At 43.1% G+C, this 18,041-nt stretch overlaps 1 protein-coding gene across 1 annotated transcript; it reads right to left on the reverse strand.

Moving 5' to 3' along the window:
* Positions 1-3,830: 3,830 nt before the first annotated feature.
* On the reverse strand, positions 3,831-6,163 carry LOC110504334 (interleukin-17A). The gene is made up of 3 exons (XM_021583110.2): positions 5,869-6,163; positions 4,523-4,698; positions 3,831-4,286 (listed from the first exon to the last, which is right to left on the reverse strand). The coding sequence occupies exons 1-3, from the start codon at positions 5,938-5,940 to the stop codon at positions 4,055-4,057; spliced, it is 480 nt and encodes a 159-aa protein (XP_021438785.1). The 5' UTR covers positions 5,941-6,163; the 3' UTR covers positions 3,831-4,054.
* Between the last annotated feature and the right edge of the window lie 11,878 nt (positions 6,164-18,041).

Consider the following 18,041-nt stretch of genomic DNA (forward strand, 5'->3'; position numbering starts at 1 on the left):
TAGCATAGAGCTGCCAGTTAGCATAGAGCTGCCAGTTAGCATAGAGCTGCCAGTTAGCATGGAGCTGCCAGTCTGCAAGGAGCTGCCAGTCTGCAAGGAGCTGCCAGTCTGCAAGGAGCCGCCAGTGCTGCCAGTCTGCAAGGAGCCGCCAGAGCTGCCAGTCTGCAAGGAGCCGCCAGAGCTGCCAGTCTGCAAGGAGCCGCCAGAGCTGCCAGTTAGCGTGGAGCAGCCAGGGCCGCCAGTCAGCGTGGAGCAGCCAGGGCCGCCAGTCAGCGTGGAGCAGCCAGGGCCGCCAGTCAGCGTGGAGCAGCCAGGGCCGCCAGTCAGCGTGGAGCAGCCAGGGCCGCCAGTCAGCGTGGAGCAGCCAGGGCCGCCAGTCAGCATGGAGCAGCCAGGGCCGCCAGTCAGCATGGAGCAGCCAGGGCCGCCAGTCAGCATGGAGCAGCCAGGGCCGCCAGTCAGCATGGAGCAGCCAGTCAGCATGGAGCAGCCAGTCAGCATGGAGCAGCCAGAGCTGCCAGTCAGCATGGAGCAGCCAGTCAGCATGGAGCAGCCAGAGCTGCCAGTCATCATGGAGCAGCCAGTCAGCATGGAGCAGCCAGAGCTGCCAGTCGACCAGACTCTCCCAGATCTGCCAGTCGACCAGACTCTCCCAGATCTGCCAGTCGACCAGACTCTCCCAGATCTGCCAGTCGACCAGACTCTTCCAGATCTGCCAGTCGACCAGACTCTTCCAGATCTGCCAGTCGACCAGACTCTTCCAGATCTGCCAGTCGACCAGACTCTTCCAGATCTGCCAGTCGACCAGACTCTTCCAGATCTGCCAGTCGACCAGACTCTTCCAGATCTGCCAGTCGACCAGACTCTTCCAGATCTGCCAGTCGACCAGACTCTTCCAGATCTGCCAGTCGACCAGACTCTTCCAGATCTGCCAGTCGACCAGACTCTTCCAGATCTGCCAGTCGACCAGGATCTGCCAGTCAGCCAGGATCTGGTAGATTCATCAACCTGCCTGAGCTTCCTCACTCCTGAGCTTCCCCTCAGTTCCGAGCTGCCCCTCAGTCCCGATCTGCTCCTCAGTCCAGTGGGGTTCTGGGTGAGGACTACTAGGCCATGGTCGGCGGCGAGGGTGGACTATCCAGGGACGCGAGGAGAAGGGACTAAGACATTGATTGAGTGGGGTCCACGTCCCGCGCTGGAGCCGCCACCATGGACAGACGCCCACCCGGACCCTCCCTATTGTTTTGAGGTGCGTTCGGGAGTCCGCACCTTAGGGGGGGGGTTCTGTCACACCCTGGTCAAAGTATTTTGTGTTTATCTTTATTTATTTGGTCAGGCCAGGGTGTGGCATGGGTTTTTGTATGTGGTGTGTATGTATGGGGATTGTAGCTAGTGGGGTGTTCTAGCTAAGTCTATGGCTGTCTGAAGTGGTTCTCAATCAGAGGCAGGTGTTTATCGTTGTCTCTGATTGGGAACCATATTTAGGCAGCCATATTCTTTGAGTGTGTTGTGGGTGATTGTCCTTAGTGTCCTTATTGTCCTGATGTCATTGTTCTGTGTTAGGTGACACAAGTATAGGCTGTTTCGGTTTTCGTTAAGTTTATTGTTTTGATCGTGTTTGTGTTTAGTGTGTTACTTCATTAAACATGGATTGCAATAGACACGCCGCATTTTGGTCCGACTCTCCTTCACATACAGAAAACCGTTACAAGAAGAGACAGTTCTGCTTATGAGGGAGGTGTTGCTGTATATATTCAGAGTCATATCCCTGTAATTCCTAGTGAAGATCTTATGTCAAGTGTTATTGAAGTGTTGTGTTTGCAGGTTCACCTGGCACATCTAAAGCCTTTTCTTTTGGGGTTTTGCTATAAGCCATCAAGTGCTAACAGTCAGTATCCAAATAATATGTGTGAAATGCTTGATAGTGTACAGTATGTGATTCAAACAGAGAGGTCTACTTTCTTGGGGACCTGAATATTGACTGGTTTTCATCAAATTGTCCACTCAAGAGGATGTTTCTTGCTGTAACCAGTGTCTGAAATCTAGTTTCTGTTATTAATCAACCTATCAGGGTGTTTACAAACACTACAGGAACAAAATAATCCACATATATTGATCACATTTTTACTAATACTGTAGAACTTTGTTCTAAAGTTGTATCTGTACCCATTGGATGCAGTGATCACAGTGGCTATATCCAGGAAAGTCCCAAAAGATGGGCCTAAAATGGTGTGTAAGAGATTATACAAAATATTTAGATGTGACTCTTATGTGGATGGTGTTAGAAATACTTAAAGTGGACAGACTTAGGCATGAAATGCCAACAACAAACAGTGAGCCATTATACTAATGTATAACAATTATAATAATGAAAGAAAAGCATTGCAAGTTTGAATTTTGCAAATGTAGTGTGGGAGAGGTGGGGAAATTATTGTTATCGATCAATAATGACAAACCTCCTGGCATTGAGAACTTAGATGGAAAGCTATTAGGTAGCTGACTATAGCCACTCCTATCTGTCATATCTTTAATCTGAGCCTTGAGGAAAGTCTTTGTCCTTAGGCCTGAAAGTATACATCCCACCTTTCATGTGTACAGTTAAATCCATGTCTCACGGCCCTTTGTCTCCTGCTTTTCCCTTGCCCCTGTCTTGTCTATAGTTCCTATTTTCCCAGTTTTGACCTTTTTGCCTGCCTTGAGCCTGAGCCTGCATGCCTTCCTGTACCTATGCCTGCCTGTGCTCGATTTAATAAACTTTTGTTACTTCGACACCGTCTGCACCTGGGGTCTTACCTTCAAACCTGGTAGTTCTTGAGAAAACGTATGTTTTATGGCTTTTCAACCTCTGCCATATCATGGACTCACAGCTATGTATCTGATAGAACTCAGATGATTTTTTTTAATGGGAGCTTCTTTAATGTCAAACATGTAAAGTGTGGTGTACTGCAGGGCAGCTCTCTAGGCCCTCTACTCTTTTTTTATTTTTACCATTGACCTACCACTGGCATTAAACAAAGCATGTGTCCATGTAAGCTGATGATTCATTCAAACATATCAGCAACCACAGCTAATGAAGTTACTGAAACCCTTTATCAAGAGTTGACTGTTTTGGAATGGGTGGCCAGCAATAAACTGGTCCTGAACATCTGTAAAACTAAGAGCATTGAGCATTTGGTACAAATCATTCCCTGTGTTTTAGACCTCAGCTGAATCTGGTGTGGTTATTGAACAAGTTCAGGAGAATAAATTACTTGGTGTTACCTTAGTTTCTAAACTGTCATGATCAAAACAGATTCAATGGTTGTAAAGATGGGGAGAGGTCTGTCCGTAATAAAGAAATGCTCTGCTTTTTTGACACCACACTCCACAAAGAAAGTCCTGCAGTCTCTAGTTTTATCTTATCTTGATTATTGTCCAGGTATATGGTCAAATGCTACAAAGAAGGACCTAGTAAAGCTGCAGCTGTCCCAGTACAGAGCGGCACTTCTTGCTCTTCATTTTAATGAGGGCTAAAATTAATACTATGCATGCCAGTCTCTTTTGGCAAAGAGTTGAGGAAAGACTGATTGCATTACTTCTGTTTTTTATAAGAAACATTCATGTGTTTCGAAATTCCAGATTGTTTGCTTAGTAAACTTACACACAGCACTGGTTACAATGATGACATACTGTAATCATGTGGTTGAAATTCCACCCTCAAAGCAACATAGATTTTTGGTTGCGATGGAGACGTGAATAAAATCCAGTGTATTTTCCATGTAGATTCCACAATACAATACTATTATAGTATGTTCTAAACATATATATGTTTAAAAAAGTGTAAGACAAGTGGGGTTTTAAAATGCTTTTATTGCGCAAGTGGAAAACATTTATAAATATGTTTTTCTTGAATTCTACTCAATTATTCACAGTCAATTCTTCTGGCTTTGTGGGATCAACAAATATTGGACTTTCTTGGAAGCTTTAAATTAAAATACATTAAATAACATTTTGATTGAATTAAATGAATAGCCAAACAAAGAAAGACCATAGACATACTGTTCTGCAGACAACATCAAGAGGTTCTTGCCCAGGCACAGGTGCACCCCACGGCCACGGACAGGAAGGCGACGTTGTAGCACTTCCTAGTGGCTGAGCTATGGAGCACCATGACCTGCTGGTAGATAGGTACAGAGTTCTGCTGGTAGCCCACGGCCTGGCTGCTGTTGGTGGGGTAGACACAGTACATAGAGCTGCACTTGGCCTCCCAAATGGTCGGAGGAATACGGTTCTTCACTGTAATGGGTCTGGAGATGGAACAGAAAGAGAGGAAAACCCCTTAGGCAATAAATCAACAACAAATATTTAAACAGTAGAACTTACTAAATACAGTTTTAAGGGATAGTTTTCACAGGCTTTCCTTGGAGCTTGAAATTAATATTTTTAGACAGTCGCATAACTCCTCCCGAGGTCAGCATTTCTGAAAACTATCCCTTTAAGTACAGTATCAAATACTTTAGTGTATGTGTTGCTGTAAACTTACTTCCAGGTCCAGGGGGACAGGGAGCGTGTGTTGATGTTCCCGTTTCCCTCTGATTCCTCTGAAGGAGTCTTGTAGTAGTCTGAAGGAATGGTCAGTATGTCCTCACACCTCTCCTTCTCCCCTACCTCCCCTTTGGCTATTGTCAGGCCCAGCAGCATAGACACACAGCACACAACCTGAGGATGGGAAGAGATGGAAATACAAGTAAATATTACAAGTTATGTAACAAATGAATAGTGCTGAAACTTAAGTAGAAACAGACAGGATAATCACAAACCACGGGACAGAAATGATTCTACTTGCATTTTCATCAATTAAATGAATATATTTGTCCAAATCAGATGTGATGCTGCACTGTACTAATGAATACATGAGGCAAAAAAAAAAAAAAAGAAAAGATAAATCAACCAGCACATCAGAAGTACAGTGGGGAGAACAAGTTTTTGATACACTGACGATTTTGCAGGTTTTCCTACTTACAAAGCATGTAGCATTTTTATCATAGGTACACTTCAACTGTGAGAGACGGAATCTAAAACAGAAATCCAGAAAATCACATTGTATGATTTTTAAATAATTAATTTGCATTTTATTCTGCAAAAGGGACAGGACGACTGCACCGTTTTGAGGGGAGGATGGATGGGGCCATGTATCGTGAGATCTTGGCCAACAACCTCCTTCCCTCAGTAAAAGCATTGAAGATGGGTCATGGCTGGGTCTTCCAGCATGACAACGACCCGAAACACACAGCCAGGGCAACTAAGGAGTGGATCCGTAAGAGGCATCCCAAGGTCCTGGAGTGGCCTAGCCAGTCTCCAGACCTGAACCCAATAGAACATCTTTGGAGGGAGCTGAAAGTCCGTATTGCCCAGCGACAGCCCCGAAACCTGAAGGATCTGGAGAAGGTCTGTATGGAGAAGTGGGCCAAAATCCCTGCTGCAGTGTGTGCAAACCTGGTCAAGAACTACAGGAAATGTACGATCTCTGTAATTGCAAACAAAGGTTTCTGTACCAAATATTAAGTTCTGCTTTTCTGATGTATCAAATACTTATGTCATGCAATAAAATGCAAATTAATTACTTGAAAATCATACAATGTGATTTTCTGGATTTTTGTTTTAGATTACGTCTCTCACAGTTGAAGTGTACCTATGATACAAATTACAGACCTCTACATGCTTTGTAAGTAGGAAAACCTGCAAAATCAGCAGTGTATCAAATACTTGTTCTCCCCACTGTATATGGCAACAGAAGTATGGCAAATTAATCAACTATTACATATGATTTTCAGTTTAACAAAAAACCTTATTAGTTGCTTTCTCACACATGCTGTCTGTTTTACTCACCAGGTATTTTGACGCATTGTTCTTGAGCTCCATCTCTGATGTCTTCCACATCCTTCTGTCTGAGTGGTGCATTTATATTATTGTCTTGAGTGGAAGAACTGCAAGTACTATTGATTAGAAAAGTGATAAAAATGTGATATTATCTTTGACCTGCATATCGGTGGCAGACCATTGTAAACAACGGGAGATTCTGCAGATCTAAGTTAGTTGGCCTTATCACCTAATCTACTACCAACGTCTTTGACGTATTTGATACACTGCTGATTTTGCAGGTTTTCCTACTTACAAAGCATGTAGAGGTCTGTAATTTGAATCATAGGTGCACTTCAGCTGTGAGACTAACAGGTCTGTGAGAGCCGGAATTCTTACTGGTTGGTAGGTGATCAAATACTTATGTCATACAATAAAATGTGTTTGCCAAGGGCTAAAATAGAACTCCTTTCTATTTCTGACGCAGATCGCACTGCAAGTCCTGCCTCTCACATCTCATTGATTTAAAGAAGCAGGTACCCACGTGCCATCTCCTCATTGGTTATACCCACGTGGGTGATTGAAAGACGAACTGTGTTGCCGGTAGGTGTAGTAATACTATGAACGTTTAGATGCCAATCATCATATAAGTCCAAAGATGAAAAAGCCTGGAAGGAGGAAAGATGACTAGAAACAATTTGGTTGACTGTTTTATGTGTGGATTAATTGTCTGAGTAGAGGACCTTGTGTATTTTAGGTAAAATATCAACTCAATATTTATATCCCAGGACAAATTAGCTAGCAACAGCAAGCTAGCTAAATAGGACAAATTAGCTAGCAAGTGCAAGCTAACTAGCTAAATTGCCATAAATGTTTCATGCTTTGCGACCTGTTCCCAAATTAATGTAATTGGTTCAGAGTTTGTTTTGATAGTTTAACCTACATGTCGTGATCGCGTTTGGTGTAGGGGGACAAATTAAATGTATGCACGATGGCGCACGATGGCGCACGATAGCGCACGCGCACAGTCGGTTTGGGTTCCGTGTAAGCGTAGACATCGGAAATTGTAGCCCTTGGGTGCTGCCATAGAGTTACATTAGAAGTGCCCATCCAAGAAGGCTCAAGGTCATTGGCCACAGTTAAAATGACATCAAATCCCGTTATATCGACAGTAGCTTTGATTGGACTGATATGTCAACATCATACTTTCAAAATCTTACCTAGCAGTCATCATCATGAATCAAGTCGACAATCGACTGGCAAATCCTTTTTAATCCTTGTCACATGAAGAGAAATAATGAAGAGAAATTATAGATAAAATGTGTTGGTGCTCATCATCCATTGGACGTAAACATTACACAGCAAGGTGGAAATCGCAAGTTCAACAATGAGTGGTTTGGAAGGAATCTGTGATAGTGGCTGTGTGGTCCCAAATCTGGGATTAATGGGCTCTTTTCCAAGTTTAAAATTATAAACAACTACATTGACATTGGCCATACTGTCAATGAGGCATGATTTGTGCCACACTCAAAACAACTTAACTCGGAACTGCGAAAACTTGACTTCAGTGAGTTCAAGACAACTGGGAAGTTGGAAAATAAACAAGCTCCAACTGACTGGGAAAATACATTTTGAACGGTTATCCAACTCGGACTTGAAATTCCGGCCTTTTTCTAGAGCTACAACCAATGACCTCGTCAAGGTTCGATGTTTATTGTTTTCCAAGTTCCAAGTTGTTTTGAAAGCACATAAATCCAGATAAAGCCTGACTTTGATGACAAAATTTTCCCATGAAGGACCGCCGCGCCACCTTCCTGTTCAAGTGAGAACAGTACCGGAAGGTGAGTCCAAAAATGTATTGTAAGCTACTGCATAAATGATGTAATATGCCAGGAAGGTATGTATACAGTATCTAAGAAAGTAATACTAAGTGTATGTTGTGTAGTAAGATGTTAGTAGCCCATGTGCCTAATTTGGTCTATTTACCCCTCTTAATTTTGCCTACTGTTCTGACTTGGTGGTGCACATGTAGCCTATAACCTGTTTTAGAGAAATGTAATCATTGAATATTGTAAGAGCTTTCATTGTCTGCTTATTCCCCTTCTATTTATCCTACGGTTCTGACTTGGTGTACAGGGAGAACATTGTAAGAATGGCCCTTGTTCTCAATTCTGTCGCTGTACATTTCAAAAGTGCTAAACAAATAGTTATATTGACTATGTCCGTCCTAGCTCGCTCATTAATGTCTTAATCAAAATTACGGATAGCCTCCTAACCACTTGCCCCACCAAGATTTATATGCTAAAATCGCCACTCTCTGTAACATCACAGGGTAGGATTAAAAGTAAGAAAAACTGTGATTTTCAAAACTTGTAACGAGTTTCTAGCCAGAGGGAGGGTATTTTCTTGCTCCCCACATCACCGCAGATCTCATAGTGTTTGAAAATGTGGTGTAGAAAATTAAAATGAGGTTGAAAAGTGGTTGAGTTGCCTTTTAAAACTGGATTACTAATTTCCCTCACGGATATTGTGCATCCTGTAAATCAAATAAAATACAATTTTATTGGTCACATGCACATAGTTAGCAGATGTTAACGCAGGTGTAGTGAAATGCTTGTGCTTCTAGTTCCAACAGTGCAGTAATATTTAAAAAGTAACCTAACAGTTCCCCAACAACTACCTAATACACTCAAATCTAAAGGGGTGAATGAGAATATGTACATTTAATTATAAGAATGAGCGATGGCCGAGCGGCATAGGCAAGGTCCAATAGATGGTAAAAAAAACAGTATATACATGTGATATGAGTAATGTAAGACATGTAAACATTATTAAAGTGGCATTATTTAAAGTGTCATTGTTTAAAGTGACAAGTGTTCCATTTATTAAAGTGGCCAGTGATTGGGTCTCAATGTAGGCAGCAGCCTCTCTGAGTTAGTGATTTCTGTTTAGCAGTCTGATGGCCTTGAGATAGAAGCTGCTTTTAAGTCTCTCGGTCCCAGCTTTGATGCACCTGTACTGACCTCAAATTCTGGAGGGTAGCGATGTGAACAGGCAGTGGCTCGGGTGGTTGTTGTCCTTGATGATCTTTTTGGCATTCCTGTGACATCGGGTGCTGTAGGTGTCATGGAGGGCAGGTAGTTTGCCCCTGGTGATGAGTTGTGCAGACTGCACCACCCTCTGGAGAGCCTTGCGGTTGACGGCGGTGCAGTTGCCATACAAGGTTGTGATATAGCCCGACAGGATGCTCTCAATTGTGCATCTGTAAAAGTTTGTCAGGGTTTTGGGTGACAAGCCACATTTCTTCAGCCTCCTGAGGTTGAAGAGGCTCTGTTAGGTGGACCATTTCAGTTTGTCTGTGATGAGTACGCCAAGGAACTTAAAACTTTCCACCTTCTCCACTGCTGTCCCTCCGATGTAGATAGGGGGGTGCTCCCTCTGCTGTTTCCTGAAGTCCACGATCATCCCCTTTGTTTTGTTTTGTTGACGTTGAGTGAGAGGCTGTTTTCCGGACAACACACTCCGAGTGCCCTTACCACCTCCCTGTAGGCTCTCATCGTTGTTGGTAATCAAGCCCACTACTGTTCTGCCGTCTGCAAACTTGATGATTGAGTTGGAGGCGTGCATGGCCACAGAGTCGTGAGTGAACAGGGAGTACAGAAGGGGGCTGAGCATGCAGCCTTGTGGGGCCCCAGTGTTGAGGGTCAGCGAAGTGGAGATGTTGTTTCCTACTTTCACCACCTGGGGGCCGGCCCGTCAGGAAGTCCAGGGCACATTTGCACAGGGCGGGGTTGAGACCCAGGGCCTCCAGCTTGATGATGAGCTTGGAGGTTACTATGGTGTTGAATGTTGAGCTGTAGTCAATGAACAGCATTCTTACATAGGTATTCCTTTTGTCCAGATAAGATATGGCAGTGTGCAGTTGTGATGGCGATTGCATCGTCTGTTGACCTGTTGGGGCGGTATGCAAACTGTAGTGGGTCTAGGGTGGCCGGTAAGGTGGAGGTGATATGATCCTTGACTAGTCTCTCAAAGCACTTAATGATGACAGCGGTGAGTGCTACGGGGCGGTAGTCATTTAGTTAAGTTATCTTTGCCTTCTTGAGTACAGGAAAAATAGTGACCATCTTGAAGCATGTGGGGACAGCAGACTGGGTTAGGGAGTGATTGAATATGTCTGTAAACACACCAGCCAGCTGGTCTGCACATGCTCTGAGGACGCGGCTAGGGATATCTTCTGGGCCAGCAGCCTTGCGGGGGTTTACACGTTTAAATATTTTACTCACGTCGGCCACGGAGAAAGAGGGGGAGGGGGGTGGCACGCAACGGTGGCACTGTAGCCAGTCCACGTTAGCGGGCCGCTGTATTATCCTCAAATCAGTATTATCAGAAGGTGTTTAGTTTGTCTGGAAGCGTGACGTCGGTGTCTGTGACGTGGCTGGTTTTATTTTTGTTGTCAGTAATTTCCTGTAGACCCTGTCACATACAGTACATCTCGTGTCTGAGCCGTTGAATTGCAACTCCACTTTGTCCCTGTACCGGCATTTTGCTTGGTTTATAATCTAGCGAAGGGAATAATAACTACACTGTTTATATTCAGCCACATTCCCAGACCTCTTTCCATGGTTCAATGCAGTGGTTCGCGCTTTCAATTTTGCGTGAATGCCGCCATCCATCCACGGTTTCTTGTTAGGGTAGGTTTTAATATCCACAGTGGGTACAACATCTCCAATGCACTTCCTTATAAACTCACTCACCGAGTCAGCGTATAGATCGATGTTGTTCTCTGAGACTGACCGAAACATATCCCAGTCCGCATGATCAAAACAATCTTGATGCGTGGATTCCTGTTGCTCAGACCAGCTTTTAATGGTTCTTGTCACTGGTACATCCTGTTTCAGTTTCTGCCTATAAGACGGTAGGATCAAGATGGCGTCGTGGTCGGGTTTGCCGAAGGGAGGGTGGGGGAGGGAGGGAGGGCTTTGTATGCATCACGTAAATTAGAGGAGCAGTGATTCTTAGAAGGCATGACTAGATTATATTATCTCTTGTGTGGCTCTGTTTGCTTCTCCTAGTGCAATGTTCTTAATTACTGGTCCTGGGGACCTACAGTTTGTGTATGCATTAGTTACAGCTCAGGGCCCAGTTTCATGATAGCGATGGAATTTAGGTTTGGGAGTGTTTTAACGATGCATCTTTCTTACAATGGCCGAAGATGTAACATACGTTTCCCAAAGCATCACACAGAGATGACAGTTGCTAAGTGCATCGTTGGAGCATGTCTCGAAACTGATAGGATCGAAAGAAAGTCAGGGCTGATCTCAATTTAAATGTTACCTTATTTCACAATACTGATTACGGATCAGTTCCTATTACCACCTACAGCTGCAAATATTGAGGGCGCTTATTCTAATGCTTACCTAATAACATGCACTAAGTCACCATTAGGCTACACATTACACATCATGAAATATATTGAGACAAATTACAAACAGTAGCCTACAAGTAGGAAAATAGAACTCAATTGATTGAACATGAGATGTATTTCGATATGATTGAAATAGGCCTATAGCCTACTGTATTTACATTTTAACACAGTCATCTCGGTTTTCACTTCATTCATGCTTGTTTGTATCAATTGCAAAGACATTGGCAACTGTATTTATAGTACATTTTGTTCTGAAGTTATCAGCTGTCACAGAGTGCTGGATAAACCATGTGATTCCATGATTAGCGGAGATCTTCTATGTATAAAATGACGCGGGAGGGCAAAAAAGCATCTAACGATGCACTGTTCTATGAGTGGTCTGAGGCAGGCAGTAAATTTAAAGGGTTTTCAAGTGAAACCTTAAAAGCAATGGTTTTGGGAGATTAAATGATGCTCTTATGAAGTTTCTAACTATGAACTTAGCCTTAAAATGCTTTTGAGGAGCCGGGTCCATCTCAGCAAAAAATACACCTGATTCAACTAGTGAACTCATCATCAAGATCTTGTTAAGGTAAATCGTGTACTATTGCTGGGCTGGAACGTAAGCCTGCACACACAGCGGTTATAGTACAATGGATGGTCATTCCTGTAGCCAGTTGCATGCATCTATCTTCTTATCTTAATGATCAACCACATAGGTTGAAAAGATTATATCAGATAAGCAACGGTTGTGTGATACTCCTACCTCCTCCTACCCGGTTGTTGTCTAGTCATTCCCGTACACGCTAGGCTATGAACTACACAACAGCTTTGCTATCTACCTCTCCATCTAGACGAAACTCTGTTCTAGATAGATGCCTCCAATGATATGGTTTCCCCATGTGCTCTCCACCACTCAACCACTGCACAACATCACACAGATGAGTGAGAGGCTGACTGCATCCAGCCACTGTCCTATTTTAGAACAGGCTGCATCTACCACCACCTACATAAGAGAACGTGAGCGAGAGCGAGAGATGGAGAGAGAGCTCTTAAAGGTACTGTACAATACAGTACTTTCCTTTAGGGACTTCACCAACTTCCTGTGTCTTTCCTGCTAGTCCTTGTCACCCTGTGTGATGTGGTTCCTTGCGTCCCCTGTTGAGGTCTCTGTCAGAAGGTGTCGAGGTGTCATTCTGAGTCTGCTGCAGTGACTGGTTAGAGTCTTGCGTGTTGCTCAGGGCCTGTATGGCTTGGAAGCGTATCAGCACTTCTGTGACCCCATTTTGTCTGGAGAGAAGATGTGTGCATGTCAATAAATAAAATGCGGCTTATTTATCTGCTACCCATGAGACAACAAAACACAAAAAATAAAATAAACATTTTATTTGGAGTGCGGAGTGCAATAGAGATTGCCTCATCTGTGGATCAGTAGGGGTGGTATGCGAATTAGAGTGGATCTAGGGTGTCTGGGATGATGGTGTTGATGTGAGCCATGACCAGCCTTTCAAAGAATTTCAATGACTATTTGATGTGAATGCTACGGGGCGTTAGTCATTTAGTCAAGTTTCCTTGGCTTCTTGGGCACAGGGACTACGGTGGTCTGCTTGAAACATGTAGGTATTACAAACAGGGCCAGGGATAGGTTGAAAATGTCTGTGAAGACACTTGCCAGTTGGTCAGCGAATGCTCTGAGTATGCGTCCTGGTATTCCGTCTGGCCCCCGGCCTTGCGAATGTTAACCTGTTTAAAGGTCTTACTCATATAGAGCGAAATCACACAGTAGTCCGGAACAGCTGATTTTCTCATGCATGGTTCAGTGTTGCTTGCCTCGAAGCAAGCATAGAAGGCATTTAGCTTGTCTGGTACAGTAGGCTAATGTCACTGCGCAGCTCGCGGCTGGGTTTCCCTTTTGTAATCCACAATAGTTTGCAAGCCCTGACACACCCGTTGATCGTCAGAGCCAAAAAAGTACATGCAAATAAAATAATATTAGAATCCAAATTGTGAATAAATTAGGTTGAGAAACAAACATGTTTTGTTGTCGTTGCAAAGAGGCCACGGACTCAGTAGTATAGTTACAATAGCCATAAGAAGCTGCTTAGGTGGTAGGATTGGATCTTAGTACTGTATTGACGCTTTGCCTGTTTGATGGTTCATCGGAGGTTATAGCGACCTTTCTTATAAGAATCCGGATTAGCTTCCCGCTCTTTGAAAGCGGCAGCTCTAGTCTTTAGCTCAGTGATGATGCTCACTGCCCTATCCCATCTGGGCAAGAGGAATACCTTTGTAAGGATGATGTTCATTGACTATAGCTCAGCCTTCAACACAATAGTACTGTACCCTCCAAGCTCATCCTTAAGCTTGGGGCCCTGGGTCTGAACCCCGCCATGTGCAACTGGGTACTGGACTTCCTGATGGGCCGTCCTCAGGTGGTGAAGGTAGGAAACAACACCTCCACTATGCTGATCCGCAAAACGGTGCGTGCTCAGCCCCCTTCTGTACTCCCTGTTCATCCTTGACTGCGTGGCCATACACACCTCCAACTCAATCATCAAGGTTGCAGATGACACAACAGTAGTAGGCCTGATTATCAAAAATGACAAGACAGCCTACAGGCAGGAAGTTAGGGCCCTGGTGGAGTGGTGCCAGGAAAACAACCTCTCCCTCAATGTCAACAAAACGAAGGAGCTGATCGTGGACTTCAGGAGACAACAGATAGAGCACGACTCTATTCACATAGACAGGACCGCAGTGGAGAAGGTGAAAAGCTTAAAGTTACTCGGCGTACACATCACTGACAATCTGAAATGGTCCAGCCACACAGACAGTATGGTGAAGAAGGCGCAACAGCACCTCTTCAACCTCAGGAGGCTGAAGAAATTTGGCTTGGCCCCTAAGACCCTCACAAACCTTTACAGATGTACAATTGAGAGCATCTTATAGGGCTGTATCACCACCTAGTATGGCAACTGCAGTGCCCAATGCATCACCAGGGGCAAGGTGTCTGCCCTCCAGGAAATCTACAGCACCCGATGTCACAGGAAGTTCAAAAATATCATCAAGGGCATCAACCACCCGAGCCAGGGCCTGTTCAGTATCTGGACCATCAGCATTTATGGGTTCGATTACAGGCTCAAAATGGCCAGAAACAAAGAACTTTCTTCTGAAACTCGTCAGTCTATTCTTGTTCTGAGAAATGAAGGCTATTCCATGCGAGAAATTGCCAAGAAACTGAAAACCTCGTACAACCACTGTCACACCCTAATCCGTTTCACCTGTCCTTGTTATTGTCTCCACCCCCTCCAGGTGTCGCTTGTTATCCCTGGTGTAGCTTGTTATCCCTGGTGTATATATCCCTGTGATTCCTGTCTCTCTGTGCCAGTTCATAGTGTATGTTCCAAGTCAACCAGTGTGTTTTTCCAGTGCCTTTTTCTATTCTATTTTACTAGTCCTCCTGGTTTTGACCCTTGCCTGTTTTCTGGACTCTGTACCCGCCTGCCTAACCATTCTGCCTGCCCTGACCTCGAGCCTGCCTGCCACACTGTACCTCCTGGACTCTGAACTTTTGCCTGTCCACGACCATTCTCTTGCCTACACCTTTTGGATGTAATAAATATCAAAGACTCAAACCATCTGCCTCCCGTGTCTGCATCTGGGTCTCGCCTTGTGCCCTTATAACCACGTCTCTGAGAAACATAGGATATTACAGTTTCACAGGTCCCTTTGATATGATATTCTTGAACAACGCTCATTCACTTTGTTTTCCAGTAACTGCACATTTGCCAACAGCACGGAGGTCAATGGCGTCTATTTGTTTGATGACATAGTCTCGGCAGCATGCCATTTCACCTGCCTCTTTTTTTTTGCCGCTACTTCCTCTTTCAAGTCTCGAGCATTAGGGCCTGGTCTGGAGTAAGCAGAACATCCAGAGCTGCCAACTTGTTGAAGTAGAAATTCTCATCCAAATTGAGGTTAGTGATTGCTGTCTGAAGTCCAGAAGCTGTTTTCGGTTATAGGAAATGATGGCAGAGACATTGTGTACAAAAAACGTTAAGATCAGCTTAAAGAAAACACAAAATAGCGGAATTGGTCAGGAGCCTGTAAGATGGCTGCTGTCCACTTAGAGAAGTCAGGAAAGGAAAGAGATATTTGTGACTTGTTCTCAGCTATTGATTGACCAGTGTAAGCCACAGATAAACAGGTTTTAAATCCATATAATTGATATAAATTGCAATAGTTCAAAAATATGTTTTACAATTGTTTTTGGGGTCAGGTGACGTATTCCCCTGTGGTTCCTAGATATTACTTAGCCCACACTGGTAGGTTTAGTGGAGGAAGAAGAAGCAACTTCAGAGATTCCTGGATGTTTAGAAACCCCCATGTAGCTTAACCCTGGGCCTGACGTCCATATTTCCTCTGACGGTGGTGTCATAGATTGTCGCACTGTGTTGACATAACAAGTAGAAAGTCCTAGAAGGTCTGAGCCACATAAAACACAGGCAAGCCTTTCTGGAGTACCTGAACTGTCACTCCAAGATCTCTAGCTTTCCATTACTTGATGTATCGAGAACTGAATATCAAACCGGTTCCAGTTTTGCAACTATGAGAATTTTTTTCTTGTAACTGATTCAAACCAATGTGTCTGGCCTGAACTCAGTCCTTTGTTGTGACCAAAGGGGAACTAGTTATGTCCGGGCCCACTATTTGGGACACACTGTGTTAGGGTTCAGCTCTGTACAGTGAAATGAATCATCCAAAACGCATCTAGATATTATCTAGCATGAATATTTGGGAATCTACCCTTGCCGTTTTGTAAATGCCAATTGATACCAAAATATAACTACATTGTCTTGATATCATGTTGAACACGATCCGGGAGTGCAAAACCATGATAAAGCAATGTGAAATGGAAGGATGGAAAGTCACTGTGCGGTCCTTCTGAATCTCTGCTTTTGGTTACATAGTGATCGGCATGACAATCCAGGTCAGGGGCTGGTTTTATTATGTTCTGAGTGTTGACGCGTGGGAGTATCAAGAGCGAGGATTCGTACGGTGTCTATGATTGCACAGTTGTATTATTACTGTGATACAATTTTAACTTTGCTATTTTCCCAGGACAGTGAACATTGAGTCCTCAAAAATATTTTGATATCAAATTGCAGACAGACATACATCATCATTTGAAGCTCAAGACCAAATTAATTTCCCCCTGATGGGATAATAAAGTTGATCTGATCTCCAAAAAGTCAGACTCAAATGGCTTGATAACGGCTGTTTAAACTGGCATACTGTTGCTGTGACATAGATATCTTCATACCTATCAGAGCTATTCATGACTAACTCTGGCCCATAACCATACAGCTTGCCACATCTGGCTGGTTGGCTAATGTCAGTATAAAATGATTTGGCAAACATTTTGTTGAGCCCTACATAAGTGATTTCTGGGCATAGACTAGAAATCACTGGGCACTTTAAGGAATGGAACACGAGTCACTTTAATAATGTTTACATATCTGGCCTTAGTCATATGTATATACTGTATTCTATACTATTCTACTGTATCTTAGTCACTTAATAATGTTTCCACATCTTGCATTAATCACATATGTATATACTGAACTGTACTCTATACTATTCTACAGTATCTTAATGTTTACATATCTGGGATTATTCATCTCATGTGTGTACTAGTCCACTATATCTCATTCACTTAATAATGTTACATATCTGGCATTACTCATCTCATATGTATATACTGTTTTCTATACTATTCTACTGTATCTGTCTGTTCCGCTCTGATAGTGCTCGTTCATATGTATATAGTCTTAATTCATTCCTACTTTGTGTGTATTGTGTGTATTGGGTATATGTTGTGTAATTTGTTAGATATCACTTGTTAGATACTACTGCACTGTCGGACCTAGAAGCAAAAGCATTTTGCTACACCCGCAATAACATCTGCTAATCACATGTATGTGACTAATAAAATCAACTACATTTTTATTTGTCATGTGTCAAATACAACAGTTACCGTGAAATGTTTACTTACAAGCCCTAGCAAGGTAGCAATGTAGCATTTTTAAAAAGTAAATATGGAAATTTGCTGAATAAATAAAGGAAAAATAGTAACACAATAAAATAACGAGGCTTAATACAAGGGGTAACTGTACCGAGTCAATGTGCAGGGGTACGGGCTAGTCGAGGTAATGTTACAATACCTCAATCAAAAGTTTGGACACACCTGCTCATTCAAGGGTTTTTATTTATCTGTACTATTTTCTACATTGTAGAATAATAGGGAAGACATCACAACTATAAAAAAAACACATGGAATATTTTAAGCAAAACTGTGTTAAACAAATCAAAATATATTTGAGATTCTTCAAAGTAGGAACCATTTGCCTTGCCAGCTTTGCACACTCTTGACATTCTCTTAACCAGCTTCATGAGGTAGTCACCTGGAATGCATTTCAATTAACAGGTGTACCTTCTTAAAAGTTAATTTGTTGAATTTATTTTCTTCGTAATTAGTTCTGATACCAAATAGGGCTACATAAGATAGCCCTATTTGGTAGAAGACCAAGTCCATATTATGGCAAGAACAGCTCAAATAAGCAAAGAGAAATGACAGTCCATCATTACTTTAAGACAGGATGGACAGTCAATCCGTAAGATTTCAAGAATTTTGAAAGTTTTTTCAAGTGCAGTCGCAAAAACCATCAAGCGCTATGATGAAACTGGTAGGAAATAACATCTCCACTTCGCTGACCCTCAACACTGGGGTCTCACAAGG

Source organism: Oncorhynchus mykiss, chromosome 25 (genome assembly GCF_013265735.2).
Source record: "Oncorhynchus mykiss isolate Arlee chromosome 25, USDA_OmykA_1.1, whole genome shotgun sequence".
NCBI classification, from domain to species: Eukaryota; Metazoa; Chordata; class Actinopteri; order Salmoniformes; family Salmonidae; genus Oncorhynchus; species Oncorhynchus mykiss.

Bases quoted from the DNA above. Each gene is read 5' to 3' on its own strand.
- LOC110504334 (XM_021583110.2), bottom strand. From the start codon at position 5,940: ATGCACCACTCAGACAGAAGGATGTGGAAGACATCAGAGATGGAGCTC. The intron at 4,699-5,868 runs GTGAGTAAAACA...TCCCATCCTCAG, and splicing joins ACAATGCGTCAAAATACCTG to GTTGTGTGCTGTGTGTCTAT. The intron at 4,287-4,522 runs GTAAGTTTACAG...TTCCATCTCCAG, and splicing joins CTGTCCCCCTGGACCTGGAA to ACCCATTACAGTGAAGAACC.